This window comes from Littorina saxatilis, linkage group LG5, assembly GCF_037325665.1.
Source record: "Littorina saxatilis isolate snail1 linkage group LG5, US_GU_Lsax_2.0, whole genome shotgun sequence".
NCBI lineage: Eukaryota > Metazoa > Mollusca > Gastropoda > Littorinimorpha > Littorinidae > Littorina > Littorina saxatilis.
In genome coordinates, this window is record NC_090249.1 from 40,030,216 (window position 1) to 40,050,215 (window position 20,000).

Sequence of the window (20,000 nt, forward strand, 5' to 3'; positions counted from 1 at the left end):
ATGAACAAGAAGAGAAAATCCCTCAAAAGGTGCAGAACGCTAACGACAAAACCAAACTGCAATTTAGAAAGTACGAAACAAATTTCACACCATGCACAAGAACGTCTGACGACTTGAACAGAACCATCCCCAAGCTTTTAAGGAGGGAGAAACAACCACCCCATGCTGTTAACATCATAACTCGACAAAAATCACCCAACACAAAGCTTTCAAGTTGAGCAAGGAGAAACACAAAAGTAAAGAAACAATAAAACCACGAGTGCACGACGCCTTACAAGCTAAGCAACGCCGCTTCAAAGTTTCAATAAATCATCCCAGGAAAAAATAGCTCAGCAGAAAATAAGGAAAAGAAAACTAAGAAAAGAACGACGTAGACAGGTAGAACTAAAGAAAGACAGAGCGACTAAAAGACCTTGGTTTCGTTAATGAATCTGCAATCACCAAGTCAAACTATACGCATCCTGTACAAAATTGGTTTTCACGCGAAAAAGAGCAAAAGCAGGGGGGTTGATGCTCCAGGCGAAAAGGAGGTAGGGTTATCTCCCCAACCATCGAAACAGGGGCTTGTAGGGGTTAGTTTTCACCTGCCACAGGGATGTGTACCACCGATTTCTCTTTTGTCGTTGCATTGGTCACATGTGTTGAAAGCAATGTTAAATGGGGGAGAGAAAAAAAGAGAGAGAGAGAGAGAGAGAGCGAGAGAGAGAGAGAAAGAGAGAGAGAGGGAGAAAGAGAGGGAGGAGAGGGAAGGAGAGATGCAGAGACAGGCAGACTCATAGGCAGACATACAGACAAACAAATACAAAGACAGAGGCAGAAAAACAGTCAGGGGGAAATATAGAGACAGAGGGACAGACAAGAGAAATAAAAAGAGCTTGAGAGAAAGAGACGGAGAGAGGACCACACAGAGACAGACACACACACACAAACAGAAATGTACACAAGCAGACGCAGACAAACAAATGACCGACAATAAAAGAGAGAGACAGATACAGAGAGAAAGAAAGGAAGAAAGAAAGAAAAAGAGAGAGGCAGACATATACAGACAGACATGCAGACAGGCAGACATACATACATGCAGACAGACAGGCAGACAGACAGAACAAGACAGACAGACAGACAGACAGACAGACAGACAGACAAACCGACGGACAGACAGACAAGATGATGTCATCTCAACCAGACGAGGGGTGTGAATTGGGGAAGGACTTGCTATGGCAGAGAAGGGGAAGGGGCTTTCGGAAGACGGGTGCCTGCCTGGGTGCCTAGAAATAGACGGAATTTGACATATGCCTTGCTAACAGGGGGATGGGATGATTTCATTATTCCCGCTAAACCATTGAAAGCATTGTCGACGTGTTTGAGATTTCAGAGATGATTCTGACTCAGTCTTGATTGAGGAAAAGTCAGAGTGACCTAGCTCATTCACTCTTCTGTGCAAGTAAGCCATGTGTTCACTTCTGAAGAACCCAGCACATATTTATAAAAACAAAACAAAACAAAAAAATAACAAACAAACAATTAAACAAACACAGACACACACAGAGACACACAGACAGACAGACAGACACAGACAGACAGACACAGACACAGACACAGACACACACACACAGACACACACACACACACACACACACACACACACTGAAGATCGAGTACAACAACAACAACAACAACAACAACAACAACAACAACAACAACAACAACAACAACAACAACATAACTGACAAAGATACTTACGGAAAAACAGGTGGGTCTCTGACTCCGAGAAGTACCTGTCCTCGCAAGCCAAGTAGGTGTCATCTGTGGCATCACCTGCAAAAAAGCGAACAGTCATGAGTATTAATTGGTCGAGACAAATTAATCTAAGGCATGAATATTTTTCTTTCTGAATTGATTTCTAAACGTGTCAGACGTATAAATAAGATGAACACAATTTATTGGAGAAAAATAATCTACTTTGATAGTGATGATATAAAACATGGCACAACTTTTTTTAAACATTTGTTTTTAACACTTTTACCCTTTTAGTTTCAACAATTGCAGTACGTAAGCGACGCAAACCATACGACAACGAACACTCTTACTTAAACGTGTACCATCGAAGTCAAACATGTAATCGGAATTCGACACAAGCAACCCACAAAGAAACAAGCAGCCAGACTAACAACTGAGCAACACTCTTAAACAGTACCAATTTGTTCCTGTCGGGAACTAAAACTGACACTAATAAATCTTCAAAGATGGGACTTTTTTTTCTCCCCCGCGGCTGGATTCTTTTGTTCGCTCTGTCTCCTCTGCTCTTGTTGATTATACAGTCGGCACCACGTCATCGGATTACGGCAGAAGTCTCGAGTGTTTTTGTGTGCCGAGACTGAGCAACAGTGTTTTCTCGTTGTAGTGGTCTCGGCTTGCCAACCCTTCCCTCTCTCAACCTGTGTTTTACGACCTTCCCTGATGGATTGGACAGACGTCTTCAACGATGATTACCGCATTTTTCACCAACTCATCATCTACCCCCCCCCCCCCCCTTTCCCCTTTCGCCCCCCCCCCCCCCTAACATACACACACACTTCGTCGCCAGCCCAACACCCCCATCTCCACCCTTTCCCCGTCGCGATATAACCTTCGTGGTTGAAAACGACGTTAAACACCAAATACAGAAAAAAAAGCCCAACACCCTCTCATTATTTTTGAAACGTTTTTTGTTACATTCTTTCTTCCTGTTTCTACGGGCTGCCTCTTTTGTTTAGTCACCCTCTATTTCGGTGTGCATTCGCTGTCTCCTGTTTCTCTGTCCCTCTTGTCTTTCGGGCGGGGACGTAGCTCAGTTGGTAGCGCGCTGGCTTTGTAGCCAGTTGGTCGCTATCAGCGTGGGTTCGATCCCCACGTTCGCCGAGAGATTTATTTCTCGGAGTCAACTTTGTGCAGACTCTCTTCGGTGTCCGAACACCCCCGTGTGCACACATGCGCACTAAAAAAGATCCCACGTTCACAGCGAAAGTCTCAGGGCTTGGAAAACACGAAGACACGCATGCATCATCTCTCGTCTCTGATTATCATGATCGTATTTCGATACTTTGACGAGACAAACCCAATGCTGGTGTGTCGAAGAAGACAGCCACAGCGGGCTTGTTCGAATCAAAGTATCACACCATATCTTCAGCGTATTACCAATACCTGTCCCAATATAGACCAGTTGGTCTAAGAGGACGTTAAACCCTAATAGTCAGTCAGTCTTTCTCTCCATCTGTGTTACTCCTTCATCCTCGTGCTGCAATGTTCTTCTCCTATACGTCGTCGAGGTGATCGACGAAGCGGTAGAACTAAACTTAGCAAACCAAATATTGCGACACATTTCGAACCCCGACAACACCTTCGATCCATCGCGTGTCATGTTCATCACACTTTCTAGGCCATTAAAGGCACTTCACTTGGCTATCTGGCGCACTTCTTGGATCAAAGATTTCTTTTACTGGGGTCACGTGACCGCCGCTCAAGTAAGGGTACCCCCAACATATACCGGGGAAAAAGTAAGACATCTATTAAAATCTACTAAACTTCAGGATAAACATAAAGTGGCAATTTTTACATATGAAGAAAGACACATCAATTATCAATTATCAATCATCAATTGTCTGTCCAGAGCAGGTTGTTGTGTTTCGTTATCTTTTGTAGTTCTTGTGTTCTGCCATTTCTACTGATACATGTGTTGATCGCCTGAGCGGTAAAAACGGGAAGTTTTGCGTCAGTTTTATGGGGTGCCATGATAAAAACCCGTCTGTATTTTAGCACGGGTATATTGCCATGAAGCTTTAAGGATTGTATGCCTTCATACGAGACATACTTCAGATAAAATATCGAGTCATGACATGCAGGTTCAGATATATATATATTACTAGAGGAATACCCGGCTTCGCCGGGTGAATCGCGAGACAGAGACAGACAGCGTGGCGGTTCGCCGTCTCAGAGCACGTGTTGAACATTTTCATCCACCAGTTTGTGCCCACTCAAAGGAAGGCAAGAACATACAGAGAGACAAAAGCCGTCAGACCCCATCACAAACAGAACTCTACAATCCACAGGTCTTGCCTGGCGAGCTAGCTATAAATAGCTCACAACTTCTAAGGCGAACAACTCTGCAGAGTCTGCTGTGAAGGGCGACGGTAGTCTCCCTGTCACACTCGACCCCCTTTGAATGAACTTTGTCCCCAAAGTTCCGAATCATGGACCCGCCAAGCTTAGGTCCCTCCCAGGTTGGTGGAATGGGAACAGCACGAAAATGATTCAGTGGCCTGAACATTTCATGTCAAGTCCCATCCCTGTCGACGACGCCAAATGTAACCGCGAGTGCTGAAACACCACAATCACCTTTGAAGGCGAAGTCCACTCAAACGGGATTGAGAATTTTAGAGCTTATTTCTAAGCCCTATAATAAAGTTCTGTTATGGCTTCTCAAAGGAAGGCCCGAACATACAGACACACCAAAGCCGCCAGACCACATCACAAACAGAACTCTACAATCCACAGGTGTTGCCCACACACACACACACACACACACACACACAGAGAAGCCGCATATATATATGTATATCTATATCTATGATAGATAACAGTGTATTTTTCGCGTGGCTATAAATTGATTCGTCCTTTGCACTTCTACAGTGAAGACCACTTACGGGTGCAAGGAAAGCGTTCTGGACGGTGCAGTGACCTTCTAAAAATAGTAACGTGCAGTGACCTTCTAAAAATAGTAACGGGAATATGGACTGACGCCACACGAAGGAAGGGAGATAAACGCAAAACACTGGAGAAGATATTAAGGAAGAGTTAGTGGGAATGGATCTGGGAAGATGAACAGAAAAACCAAAATCGGTTCAGCGCTGCGCGCTGAGAGCACGTGTTGAAAATTCTCATCGACCAGGTTGTGTCCGGGGTCTACCTGAATATGCCCACCAAATTTAAAGCAGATCCATCGAGAACTTTGGCCGTGCATCGCGAACACACACACACACACACACACACTCACACACACACACACACACACACACACACACACACACACACACACACACACACACACACACACACACACACACACACAGAGACACACAGACACACAGACACAAGTCGTATATATAGATAGATGCAATCTTCCGGAAAAAGTTTTAAAATCCGTCATATTAGATTCATGGACATCCGAAAAGTGTTCAATAGAGCCAAGTGAAGTGCCTGTAATGGCATAGACAGTTTGGTTAAAACGATACGGGAATTTATGTATTGTCGGTGTACACAATTTTTCGCAATAATGTTTTGTTAAGTTTAGTAGCAGGAGTTTCTGACTATGCCCTGGTGAACTTTAAAGGCAACTTTCTGTCTGTATATGTCTCTCTCTCTCTCTCTCTCTCTCTCTCTCTCTCTCTCTCTCTCTCTCTCTCTCTCTCTCTCTCTCTCTCTCTCTCTCTCTCTCTCTCTCTCTCTCTCTCTCTCTCCTTCGCCCCCTCCCCCGCTCTCTCCCCCGCCTTCTTGCTTTTTCCATCACAGCTAGCATACCCCTTCCCCCTCCCCACGCACCAAGAAAAACTTGTTCCAGGTATCCTCTTTGGCTTGCTGCTGACGGATTCGTTACTTGATGCCCATCTGCCAGCCGATACTGTTCATATTCCAAGGTGTCACATCAAAGAATGACTGTTTTAGCTGCAATACTAGCAGACCTTGTTTCGCTTTTTAGCACCTTTTTGTCTCCACCCCCCCCCCCCCCCCCCCCAACTTTAACTCCCCGTCTGCAAACTAACTCCCCAATTCGTTAAACATATTCAACAGCGCACTCTCTGTGTCTCACTACCTCCCTCCTAACTCTAACCCTAACCCTAACAATTCTGTCCAAATCACACAAAAGCAATGTCGAGAACGAATGTAAAAATTGAACAGACAAACAGACAGACAGACAGACAGACAGACAGACAGACAGACAGACAGACAGGAGAACATTGCGCATGTAGAGAGATAGGAATTATTCGTTTTTATGACCGAAATTTGAATAACATTTCTTCTAAACCTTGAATGCCTGAAGGTCTTCTGTTACTCTTCAGAAATTGACAATTCCTTCGTTGACGTATGTTTTTGTTTTTTTAACCATAGCACCTCAATAAAACGATCCGAGTCTCCAACTCTCTTTGTGTGGACACATTTAAACGCACAGACCATAACAATCACCCCGCCGAGATCGATCAAAAATAAGAAATATTTACCCTTTTTATATTTAGTCAAGTTTTGACTAAATATTTTAACATCGAGGGGGAATCGAAACGAGGGTCGTGGTGTATGTGCGTGTGTCTGTGTGTCTGTGTGTCTGTGTGTGTGTGTAGAGCGATTCAGACTAAACTACTGGACCGATCTTTATGAAATTTGACATGAGAGTTCCTGGGTATGAAATCCCCATACGTTTTTTAAATTTTTTTGATAAATGTCTTTGATGACGTCATATCCGGGTTTTTGTGAAAGTTGAGGCCCTCATTTTTCTATCAAATTGATTGAAATTTTGGTCAAGTAATCTTCGACGAAGCCCGGACTTTGGTATTGCATTTCAGCTTGGTGGCTTAAAAATTAATTAATGACTTTGGTCATTAAAAATCTGAAAATTGTAAAAAAAAATAAAAATTTATAAAACGATCCAAATTTACGTTTATCTTATTCTCCATCGTTTGCTGATTCCAAAAACATATAAATATGTTATATTCGGATTAAAAACAAGCTCTGAAAATTAAATATATAAAAATTATTATCAAAATTTTTTTTTCGAAATCAATTCAAAAACACTTTCATCTTATTCCTTGTCGGTTCCTGATTCCAAAAACATATACATATGATATGTTTGGATTAAAAACACGCTCAGAAAGTTAAAACGAAGAGAGGTACAGAAAAGCGTGCTATCCTTCTCAGCGCAAGTACTACCCCGCACTTCTTGTCAATTTCACTGCCTTTGCCGTGCGCGGTGGACTGACGATGCTACGGTCTTGCTGCGTTGCATTGCGTTCAGTTTCATTCTGTGAGTTCGACAGCTACTTGACTAAATATTGTATTTTCGCCTTACGCGACTTGTTTCTTTCGTCCTCACTCTTCAAATCCTCGTGTTTTCTTCAAAACATAAAATTCTGCTCCACCGAATTCGTACAAGGCTTTAACAAAAATCGATGACTTTTAACAATGCTCGCACTTTAAGAACCCCTATGTGTTGTTTGCTGTATTGGACAGTGTAAAAAGAAATTCTTGGGTATTAAATCGACCACTGTGGCGAAAGTCATTACAATCACGAATAAGTCAACTTTTCCTCGCACACAGAGAAAGACGCTAATTGTGGGTGCAATGTTTGATCGCCAGAGACATCAATTAGGAAGGAACGCAAGGTACGTGTACGTGTGTTTGCGTGATTATTCCCACTTAGAGAGAGAGAGAGAGAGAGAGAGAGAGAGAGAGAGAGAGAGAGAAGAGAGAAGAGAGAAGAGAGAAGAGAGAAGAGAGAAGAGAGAAGAGAGAAGAGAGAAGAGAGAAGAGAGAAAAGAGAATTGAATTGAATTGAATTGAATTGAATTGAATTGAATTGAATTGAATTGAATTGAATTGAATTGAATTGAATTGAATTGAATTGAATTGAATTGAATTGAATTGAATTGAATTGAATTGAATTGAATTGAATTGAATTGAATTGAATTGAATTGAAATTTATTTAACGAGGGTGACAGAATAAGCAATGTATACATGCTTTTTTTCATCCGGCCCTCGCCCATTGAGGGGTAACAAACAAGAAGAAATAAAAGATAAGTTTAACTATAGTACAAATGACATATTTACATAATTAACATGTTAAGCAACCAATAAGACATTTTAAGATGCATTGTGATTCTTTAGCAATGCTTGAAAATTATATATAACAGAGAAATATGTGTTTGTATATAAAACAAAACAAAAAATCCTTCATGAATTATAATCATGTTTTTCAATATAATCAGAGAGTTCAGTTATATTTTGCCAGCTGCTTGATAATATTTCTTATAAGTTTTGTAAAAGAAACAGCATGTAATATTCCTTGAATGATGTTTCATGAATTCGTAATTTAATTATATTTGGAATGGCGTTCCACAGAATTGCTCCAGAATATGATAGACTCGACTTGTACAGGTCAATTCTTGGAGTTGGGGTAATTAATTTGTTACATTTTCTATAATGATTTATTTTGAAATTTGAGGCAATGAGTGTAGGTGCATTCCCTGACATAATTCTATACATCAGCACACCTTTGTTATATGCAAATCTATCTTTGATAGGAAGAATTTGCAATCGTTTATAATCAATCATGGAAAGAGATGTATTTTTTAAAATAATTATTTAACAGCTCGTCTATGTAAACTGCCCAAGTGTTTCTAAGTATTTGCACTTGCAGAGTCCCACACTGTGGAAGCATAGTCAATAGCTGACTGAATATGTGCCTGAAAAAACAGTTTTCTTGTGCGAAGGTCTAAAAAGTGTTTGATTTTTGATAACTGAAATATTTTTTTGGATGTGTTTTTACAAAGTGTATCTGCATGTTTTGACCAAGACAGCTTATTGTCAATGGAGGGGGAGAGAGAGAGAGAGAGAGAGAGAGAGAGAGAGAGAGAGAGAGAGAGAGAGAGAGAGAGAGAGAGAGAGAGAGAGAGAGAGTGCGTGCGTTCGTGTGTGTATTTGTATGTATGTATGTATGTATGTATGTATGTATGTATGTATGTATGTATGTATGTATGTATGTATGTATGTATGTATGTATGTATGTATGTATGTATGTATGTATGTATGTATGTATGTATGTATGTATGTATGTGTGTGTGCGTGCGTGTGTGTGCGTGCGTGCGTGCGTGTGTGTGTGCGTGCGTGCGTACGTACGTGCGTGCGTGTGTGTGTGCGTGTGTGTGTGTGTGTGTGTGTGCATGTGTGTGTGTGCGTGAGTGTGAATGTATGTGTGTTCGTGCGTGCGTCAGTGAGTGAGTCTGTGGTTTTGTTTCCGTGTGTGTGTGTGCATGTGTCTGTATATTCGTAGGTGGTCGCCATCTTTTTCAGCGCGTTCGTGCGTGATGCAGGCGCGTCGCTCGAAGCAACCCATCATAAAAGACAGCATTTTCATTAGCACATCCGATCTCCCTATTTCACTTCTCATTTTCTGATTAAAGGGGACATTACTCCCACTGACTTCCGCTTTTGATGAAAAGGGCAAGCTCGACTATAAAGATGCCACCAAGTACCCTACGTAACAACAGTAACATCCTCCCAAATTGCTCGGCTGCCGCCGAACATACAAAAATCCGAACTTTATACGCTAGTAATCTATCTGGCCAGACGACATCAAAGTCCCTAAGCGATTGATTCTCGGCGAGTTTAAATTAAGAAGACACGAGGACAATTATAATGCCGCCGTCGGGTCGTGGAGGATTATAACGGTGTTTTTCTTGTTCTTCTCTCAGTTTTTTTTTCTTCGCTCAAAACGGCAAGACTGTATAGCTTGAAACATCAATTTATTTTTCCCCTCTCCCTCAAAAACTTCTGCAAAGTCTTTGAGGCCACCTACGCATGCCCACTCAGACAGACTGAGGTTGAACCTCTCACAAGACGAGATTTCGACTTACCTAGTATTACTTTTTCGCCCCCGTCACCCTTATTTTTTCTTGTTTTCTCTCGACAATTATGCATTAAGCCTACAAACGTTTTAAATTCACGTTCTTACACCCCCTTACTTCTTCGTTTTTACATTTAGTCAAGTTTTGACTAAATGTTTTAACGTAGATGGGGGAATCGAGACGAGGGTCGTGGTGTATGTGCGTGCGTGCGTGCGTGCGTGTGTGTGTGTGTGTGTGTGTCTGTGTGTGTGTGTGTAGAGCGATTCAGACTAAACTACTGGACCGATCTTTATGAAATTTGACATGAGAGTTCCTGGGTATGAAATCCCCAGACGTTTTTTTCATTTTTTTGATAAATGTCTTTTATGACGTCATATCCGGCTTTTCGTGAAAGTTGAGGCGGCACTGTCACGCTCTCATTTTTCAACTAAATTGGTTGAAATTTTGGTCAAGTAATCTTCGACGAAGCCCGGACTTCGGTATTGCATTTCAGCTTGGTGGCTTAAAATTAATTAATGACTTTGGTCATTAAAAATCTGAAAATTGTATAAAAAAAAAATAAAAATTTATAAAACGATCCAAATTTACGTTCATCTTATTCTCCATCATTTTCTGATTGCAAAAACATATAGATATGTTATATTTGGATTAAAAACAAGCTCTGAAAATTAAATATATAAAAATTATTATCAAAATTAAATTATCGAAATCAATTTAAAAACACTTTCATCTTATTCCTTGTCGGTTCCTGATTCCAAAAACATATAGATATGATATGTTTGGATTAAAAACACGCTCAGAAAGTTAAAACAACAAGAAATTCCTCCGAGGTAGGAAAAACACCCCCGTCCTTACCATTCTCACTGCCACCAACTGAGAAGGCACTGCTAACAAGTGTGGTTACTGAGAAGGTTATTTCCCTTTGACCATTAATATGTCCCTCTATAAGTCCTTGTAGAATCTTAATCCACCAATAACTCCCTAACCGTGTGTTTGACTGGTCCCAATTTTTGTAAGGACCGTCTCAGGAATGCATAGAACCTGTTCACCAAGTTTGGTGACGATCGGTCCGTTCATTCTTGAGATCTATATGCGAACACAAACACACAAACACACAAACACACAAACAAACACATCGATCGAATCCTATACACACCCCTATACCGGGGGTGTAAAGAGAGGTACAGAAAAGCGTGCTATCCTTCTTAGAGCAACTACTAACCCCGCTCTTCTTGTCAATTTCACTGCCTTTGCCATGAGCGGTCGACTGACGATGCTACGAGTATACGGTCTCGCTGAAAAATGGCATTGCGTTCAGTTTCATTCTGTGAGTTCGACAGCTACTTGACTAAATGTTGTATTTTCGCCTTACGCGATTTGTTATTTTTCGACTCATGTGAGAATGAATATCACGAATGGGGTCCGAAGGACAGCATAGCGTACATAGGAATTCATCGCGGTGTGTGGGTGATGGAGACGAAGACATACGTTTAAGGAGACACTTTCACTCGGATTTCAGTTTAGAGTTGCATGAGCTGAAAATCTGAAACGCAAGATTGTATTTTTAAATTTAGCGTAGGCGTGATGGTGAGATTATCGATATGCAGGTCTAGACTTTCATGTTGTACACCAACAAAAAAAAAGACAAAGACAAAGAAAGAAAGAGAGAAAGAAAGAAAGAGAGAAAGAAAGAAAGAGAGAAAGAAAGAAAGAGAGAAAGAAAGAAAGAGAGAAAGAAAGAAAGAGAGAAAGAAAGAAAGAGAGAAAGAAAGAAAGAGAGAAAGAAAGAAAGAGAGAAAGAAAGAAAGGTCGGAGCGTACAGCTACGGACAAGAGTTAAATAGGTTTTTTTTGCAATTCTGTGTATTTCCCAGATTCAAAACTCATGTACAAAACTTACGCTTTACAAGATTGGATTGGATTGGATGGATTGGATAAGATTTACAGTCCAGTGAGGTTACCCTCATGGAAATTCGGGCTGCTTTCTCCCCGGGGAAAGCGAGCTGCCATACATACGGCGCTACCCATATTTTTTTTTCCTGCATGCGTGTATTCATGTTTCCTGAGACTTAATGCCGTGTGAGATGGAATTTTTTTTTACTTTATTCCAAGTCCCACGGGTATTTGATGGACATTTTTATCTATGCCTATACAATTTTGCCAGGAAAGACCCTTTTGTCAATCGTGGGATCTTTAACGTGCACACCCCAATGTAGTGTACACGAAGGGACCTCGGTTTTTCGTCTCATCCGAAAGACTAGCACTTGAACCCACCACCTAGGTTAGGAAAGGGGGGAGAAAATTGCGGCCTGACCCAGGCCTGAACACGCAACCTCTCGCTTCCGAGCGCAAGTGCGTTACCACTCGGCCACCCAGATTAAACGCGAATATGTGAAACAAAATGTGTCCATTCAGGAAACAAACAAACAAACAAACAAACAAACAAAACACAATGCTTCTAGTCACATATCACCACCCTACGGACAGCACCTCAAGTGTTTCTCCTTGTGAAGTGTCCTCTCGCAAAAGGACCATCACCTGATAAGTTTCGCTGCGCCACAAACATATTCAAACACCGTCTGTTTAAAGCTTAGAGGAGGGCACTGTCTTGCAGAGTGCCAGAAAGAACAGGCACCACGCCCACACAGTTCCATAAAAGATCTTCCAGGCTACGCTAGAAGATCTTTGGTTCCATCTAAACAAGGTCAACCGACATACAGCCAACAGACATTAGGGAGATTAAAAGTGTAGCCAATACTCCTTCCTGCGGCTACCAGAACAGAATTTGGGCGAAGTGGTACCTATGCCTAGGCTTTGCCCTAAAACTGGTCTCTGGGGTAGGTCAATTAAATGCTTGCCACATGACTTTAGGAAGTTAAAATTCTAGCCAACATTCCTTTCTGCAGCTTCTTTCACCCCTCCATGGTCACGGTTTAAACCCCTCATCAAGATAGTAGTTGGAGAAAGCCAACCGCCGCTGGATGGCGGCAACCAGGGGGGAATATGGGCAGGGGAAATAATATTTCAACACCTCGCCAAGCACCTCAAGAGCTCCATCGTAGGAATCCCCCTCCGGGCTTGTGTCGAGTGGAGCAATTTGTTCTTTGCGCCACGTGCGCTGTCGAAGGGGACAGATTTTTTACGTATGTGTGTGTGTGTGTGTGTGTGTGTGTGTGTGTGTGTGTGTGTGTGTGTGTGTGTGTGTGTGTGTGTGTGTGTGTGTGTGTTTGCGTGTGTGTGTGTGTGTGTCAGTGTGTATGTGTGTGTATGTGCGTGTGTGTGAGTGTGTGTGTGCTTGTGTGTGTGTCTGTGTGTGTATGTGTGTGAGTGTGTGTGGCGTCGTGGTGGTGAGGGCCGGAAGGAGGGGGAGGGGGTAACTGAGGGGAGGAGGAGGCTTCGACTCTAAGACGGACAGACTGAAAGACCGTCTAAAAAGGATAGGAAGAGCTGTGGAGCAATTTCTTCAGACTTAGCCCCACGTGCGGTGTTGAAGGAAAAAAGATTTCCGTTGGAGTTGGGAGGGGGGAGTGAGTGACGCCGTATGTATGTGTGGGTGGGGGGAGGGGGAGGACGAGGTTTGGAGGAGGAGGCGGACAGACTGACAGACAGTCTGGAAAGATAGGAAACAATGTGGAGCAATTGATTCAATTGTTCTTCTGGGAACATGGAATGTTGAAGAGAAAAAAATAATTCAGTTTTAGTGATGGGAGGGTAAGGGGGTGTACGCAGAGGAGGAGGCTTTGCCATAAGTCGGACAGACTACCAGAATAACTAGAAAGATACGAAGCAGCGAAGACCAGTCTGTTCTTCTTGTTTCGTGCAGTATTGAAAGGAACAAAGGTGTTTTAGTGGCTGGGGTCATTGTGGAGTGCGATGTGTGGTCAGGGAGAGGGAGGGGGGCGGTCAGAGGGAGACATACAGACAGACAGATAGACAGATCGACAGAGACAGAGAAAGAGGACAGTACAAGAAAGAAACAGACAGACAGAAGGACACACACACACACACACACACACACACACGCACACACACACAGACACACAGACACACAGACACACACACACACACACACACACACACACACACACACACACACACACACACACAGGGAAATTTCAATCTCAGTTGCGGGAGCCAAAGCAAATGTTTCGATCATTCCTTCCAAAACCTAATGGTGCATCAAATGTGTCGAAACTTTTTCGCTGCTCGCTGAGCATACCGCTATATTGAGAACACGCAGTCTTGCTTCGTGAGATACTGTAGAACGCTAGGTGTTCTCGGTATTCGTGCACTGCTGTCACGCGCAACAAGTGGCAGTGGTAATGGGTTTGCTAATGGCTGTGCTTTAAATCTCTTGCGCCTTGTAAAATGCTGCGCTCGGTAAAAGTTTAGAGATAATGCCACCGTTATGTTGTGACTACTCCAACTGATTCCGTCGAAAAGCCATAAGACTTAGCTCCCATAGTACGCCATTTTGGATATTTACAAGACTTCAATAACCAAATCTTCTGCATTTCGTAATAGTTGAAAACTGCTTGCAAACCAAGAAAACTATTTTACGTTGTATTCACGTTGTATTTACGTTGGCTAACGTTGGGTTTACGTTGCGTTGCCTTCGATTATATCTCCTCCTCCTTCGGATTTAACGTCACCTCCTCGTCCTCCGTCTCCGACATCCCCCTCCCCCTCTTCACAGGTTGTAAGGGTATATAGGTTGTGCCTAAAACCTCTCTACTTATGTATGAAAAATCTGTTTTTTTCGTCTTCTCCTTCTGATTCTCTTCTTCCTCCATTGTCTTGTTCTTTTTCACCTTCTCAGTTCTACTCGTACATAATCACGAGAGTTAAACAGATCTGTCGGTAACAATACGAACGGGGCTCTTATGTGGTTCCCTAGGCGTGCGCAAGTCTAGCTTTACTTAAACAACAAGTTAATTCACGCTGTGGTGTAACATGAGCAAATCAAACTATTTACTAAAATCGTCTCTAGTTCAAATAATCAGATCCTTGGATTCGCTCAAAAAGCAGCAGAGCAATAAGAGTTTTCCACGGAAGCACGTGTCAAAACTGATCTGTGTGAATGAACGCAATACCCTCAACTTGCCCGGAAGTTGATGTCTTCAAAATCCGTTCCGTTTCGTGTCTGCGCAGAGTTCACACTTCAGGGGAACCGGAAAGTGAATTTTGCACCAAGCTGACATCTGCGCCTACGATCGACCACAAAAACATACATTTTGGCAAGACGTGTAATCTGTGAACTTTTGACATCGGAATTTTGAAATGAATGACGTACTGGGTAACATTGACCTTCTACTCACTAGCACCTGAGTTTGTCCTCGTTGAGATAACAAAGTGTTCTATGTCTAAGTCTATGTCTATGTCTCAAAGTACGCAATAGCTGAATGATCATATTAGTGGTTCCGAAAAATTTACAGCTCACACGTTGACAGGTGATACGCTTTGTAGATGTACGATCAACCTATGTGTACGATCAACCTATGTGTACGATCAATCTATGTGTACGATCAACCTATGTGTACGATCAACCTATGTGTACGATCAACCTATGTGTACGATCAACCTATGTGTACAATTCATTTTACGAAGAGATTTGCTGATTTCTATCAACGATGAACATTGTGTATTGGTTTACAAAAAATGCTTATCGAACCTGTGAACAAGAAATTACATGCGTAATGGTATTTTGTTTCCGCCATTTTATGAACAAATATGTATGGTCAGAACCCGTGATTTTATGATTTTCTATTTTTGAATTATATGACATCCTTGTTTTTTCACCGGTCTCAGTTTATTTGCGTTTTTGAATCAGTTTGCGTTTCTTTCATTTAAAATTAAAACAATTCATGTACCCCCCATGGGGTTTCCTGAAATAAATTATTTGTCTTGCCTTGCCTTTGATTGCTGGGATAATCTTGCAAAATACGTTCTGCATAAGGATGCTTTGAAGTTTTGAGGCTCCTAAAGTACGAACAGTTTTGAAATCATAATGCCCAATTAGTGCTCATGTTATAGTTCTTATGCTCGCCGTTTTAAGTCCGGTAAGAGTTCTCTTGGGGGAGTATCTGCTGCATCCTCATCCTCAGCTAAATCTTTCCACGAATCAAGTCTGTGAATCACTGCGACGTGCAAGCTTGCAGAGCTCGTTAAAATTTTCAAGCGAGTTTCGTTTTGATGTTTGAAACCTCAACAATTCTCAGATGGTTTATGCTATGTGTGGATTTTTCTCGTTAACTCCAAACTTTTGCCTCAAAGAACGGAAGCAAGCGATTATTCAACACAACAGGTACTGCCATTATTCAGATAACTTACACCCTCAAACCTGTCCGCAGGGATTCTTATAATCTGTTTAGGGAATAAAGGTAATACTGACGTTTCGTCAAAAATGTGCTATCCTTCTGGAAGCTCATTTAACCGCTGCAATCGTTCAGGTTACCGAGACAGGAAGTTTGACCTCTCGGGGTACTCAAACGGCACAGTTTGTTAGGATCGTATTTTCAGCCTGTTTTTCACATTTATCAAACCAACATAGGGCGAAGATTGCATCCCCTCGCTCAGTGAATTATGGACTAAAAGTAAGTTACTACAAACAAGCTTTACACAGTTCACATCGTTATTGCAATGTCATTACTGAGAAGCAAATACATTTTATAAAAACCTATTTTCTTCAAATGTTTAGATCGAAAAAGCGCCACAGTCATGATGTTATGATCATTTGCCATGCTGGCACTTCAGTTTGAAACTCTCTCATCAAGGCACTCTAACAAACAAAACAAAACTTTGACGAGGAACCGCACATACACACCTTTAAGAGACCGACTTACCGAAAGAAAATCAGTTGTCTGTTTTAAAGTTTGAAATTAAAAAGTCTTACACAGAAGGTACTGAAATTATTTGCTTCGGTGGAAACCAAGTTTCGAAGCCCCCTGAGGTTTTTAAAGATAGGAAACTGCCAAATTCCTTTTGCTTTTCACAAAATAAAGGAATTGTAATTATACGCTTCTTGGAAATATGAGCTGGAAATCCACAGGGTTCTAAAGGAAAATGCGATGTAGGGAAGTGTCACGCCATAAATGAATCATAATTATACACCTGGGTGAGAAGAGCTTGCAATTTCTTGGGACTCGCACGAAGAAAAAGTTCATCTTTTGCAATTATGAGTATGAAGAAATCATCACAAATGTTCGTTGTTGCCTTAAATGATTCTAGCAGTTTTCTTAAGAGAGTCATCACTACTGAAGTTATGTGAAGCCAAAAAATCATCTTTTAAGGAAAACGTGGTGTTTTTTTTTAATAGGATAAAAATTTGGTCACCACAGGAATTGTTAGATGTCTACTACAGGTATTGAGATTATGTGTCTTTCTGGTATATCTCTGTGGTTTTGTAAGGAAACACAGTCTTGGACACTTTTATTATCGCTATGCTGAAGAAATCTACGCATATTTTCATTGTTGCTGAAAATGATCCTAGCAGGCAGCTCAGGAGAGTAATTAATGAGAAGAAAACATTTGGTTACACCAGGGGGCAGTCATCTTCAGTTTGATCTATTTGGCCCTCAATCGTTTGTTCACTTTTACAGACAGGAGAATTCGCCGCATTCCAATGTATCCCCTCACTTGAATTTTGTGGTTTTATTTTACGGCATAGTATCTTCTGAAAAGAAGCTCGTTTTATACACAGTAGCTAAGTTGTTAATTATGCTCAGTCAATTTGTTGTTATCAAACTTTGGATATGTTACGTGCAATGGTGAAAGCGACAGAAGGGCAAATACCTTTCAGTCACTGATCGTGCGAGGAGTTTTCCAAACCGGTATATCTTTCCAAGAACACATCCTGGCTCGTGCAGAAATCGGTAATTCTGTGACTTCAATGACCCGTCTAACAACGTCTCAATCACAATAAGCCCTTTACATTTATTAATAATACCAAGCGGTATTGACTATTTAATTTCTTGTATTTTGAGATCAATACCTGAAAAATATCAAAGCGTTTCGGTGAACACCATCCCTGCATAGGGAATACTAGAAAAACAAAATAAATGGACAAACACTTCTCTGTTAGACTAAGATATGACATCTATGGTCGAAATGATAACAGAACTTCAAGCCCATGAGAGAAAAGACAGCACTGTCCTTACATCTTTGTATATTTCACTGCAGTCTAGGTTTATATTAATGTTGCGTGTGTTTTCCTTAGAGTGTATCCAAGACCTTAAGGCTTGACAAGGGTACCAACAATCTGGCACCACTTCGGGATGTGTAGTCCAACATTCTTTGGTATGTTGAAGGATTAACAAGTTATGATTTGCTTCACGAATTATTATCCACCAGATCCATCGCCAGGAACAACATCTCAGGATTGTATGGTGATCCTTATTTTTTACTTTGAATTTACTGCTCTGTTGCAATATGGGTTTGTCCTGTCGTAACAAGAAAAGCGACATTGCGACAAGTGCCAACTCCTGAGTTAAAACCTGGAAAAACGTTTACATTCGAAACCCTCTCATCTTACATGTTCAAAAGCATTCAACAACAGAACACTAGAAGACACGTTTGCGACATTGCGACAAATGTCCGCTGCTGCGTTTAAAATTTGAAAAACGCTGAAATTCCAAGTGTCCCGTTGTGTTCAACTGCCGCGGTAAATACAATAACGGCAATTGTCAGTAAGTACTGGTGTCACATGACTGATGTGAACCAGTTGATTGGCTAATGGCGATGCGCTAAAACTGTTAGCGCACTCTTGGAGTGCGCTAACTTTTCCACAGAGCGTATTCTTGCGCCCTTTGCCTAAGCAAGACTGTGCTCTCATCCTCAGAATTAATTAATGACATGTAGCTTATATTCTCCACAATACCAAATGACCATAAATTCCCTGCTTCTCAATTAAAGCAGAAGTGGGTTTTTTTCTGACAGATTGCATGTGCCTGTGCCAGTGCCAGTGATCTAAAAAAAATAGAAGCCGCTGTGTTTCATCTAATTTTCGCCGAATTGCATAGATTCTTCTCATATGCCGTGTTAGTGGCATGTAGCTTATCATCCACATTACCAAATGATGAGTTAGTATACAATTCCCAGCGGCTAACAGAAAACACAAGTGTTATTCCGATAACGTACCAGCAAGACCAGTTTGGAAGACTGACTCGATCGATTCTGTAGCAGACAACACAGAAATACGACTACATCAGTTCAGTAAATGAATGGTTTCAGAATTATTATTTCAAAGCAAGAACAATCGTAATCGAAAACGTGTAAGGTTCAGAACGTTCTTACCATATATAAGATTTATTAGCAGCCTGCCTTATGCGTACAGACTCAGTGCAGACTGCAGTCGTTCCATTGCCCAGGTTGGCAGGTAGCCTAGCAGACGACATTAACCCCGCTCAGCAAATTAACATGTTGGGCAAATGTGAACGAAAAAACGATGGGGATATAATACGTGTAGGGTTCAGAGCATTCTTACCGTTCATATTTAGTATCAGACTCCCCGATGAGTGAAGATAGAACACGAGAAATATGCCACATTTGTTTTGAAAATGTGCGAACCGTCGAGTCCCGCTTTGAGTCAATTCAAGGGGAGTCACTCCGCATAGTCAATCCGTCGAAGCTCGACTGGAGGTTTCGAATCGCAAATAATGAAGAGCCTTTCTCCGAGTTCAAATGAGGTCTCTCTGAAAGATCATCACTGTTCAGATTAACGCTACACTGGAATTTACCAACAGAAATTAAAATGCGTGTGACGAAAGCACGACACACTTGAGACACCCCACACAAAAGTAGATCTTTACTGTGCACGACCTGACCACACAGTTATGCCTATTCAAATGCGCATTGCAAAATGTGCGTTTGGAATCTTCTTTTTTCTATGGCGGTACTGACAATATCGTTATTGAAACAATCCCAGTGCACTAAGGGATTTATAGAGCAAATCTCGAAAATAATTATTGAACTCAGCGCTATGCGCTTCGTTCAATAATGAATTTTCTCGATTTGCTCTATAAATCCCTTAGTGCACTGGGATGTCTCAATAACTTAAAGAAGAAATGCAGGGTTCTGGGCGAGTAAGCTCCCTTAATTATTGAGGTTCTCTTGGTTTCATAGTGCCACGTTTGGAGAAAAATAAAAATTGGAAGACCTCAAAGTAGAAGAAAAACAAAACACAGTTGAAGACGGAAAAATGTGAAAAATAACAAGAAGAAAAAAGATGGACAAAAAAACCAGAGAACAAAACAGTCAGCCATCATCAACAACGGGGAAAGCCTTCAGGGGAAGTAATCACCACATCCATTTTTGCTCTCCCCTTAAATACTGACGACTTTTCCGTTTCAAGATGAGG

At 41.5% G+C, this 20,000-nt stretch overlaps 1 protein-coding gene across 1 annotated transcript in view; it reads right to left on the reverse strand.

The window, feature by feature from the left end:
* Nucleotides 1-20,000, reverse strand: part of LOC138967110 (uncharacterized) — a 239,891-nt gene that overhangs the window by 24,478 nt on the left and 195,413 nt on the right. The window contains exon 10 of the mRNA XM_070339590.1: nt 1,741-1,815. Coding sequence (XP_070195691.1) covers nt 1,741-1,815 — 75 coding nt within the window. The remainder of the gene's footprint in view (nt 1-1,740; nt 1,816-20,000) is intronic.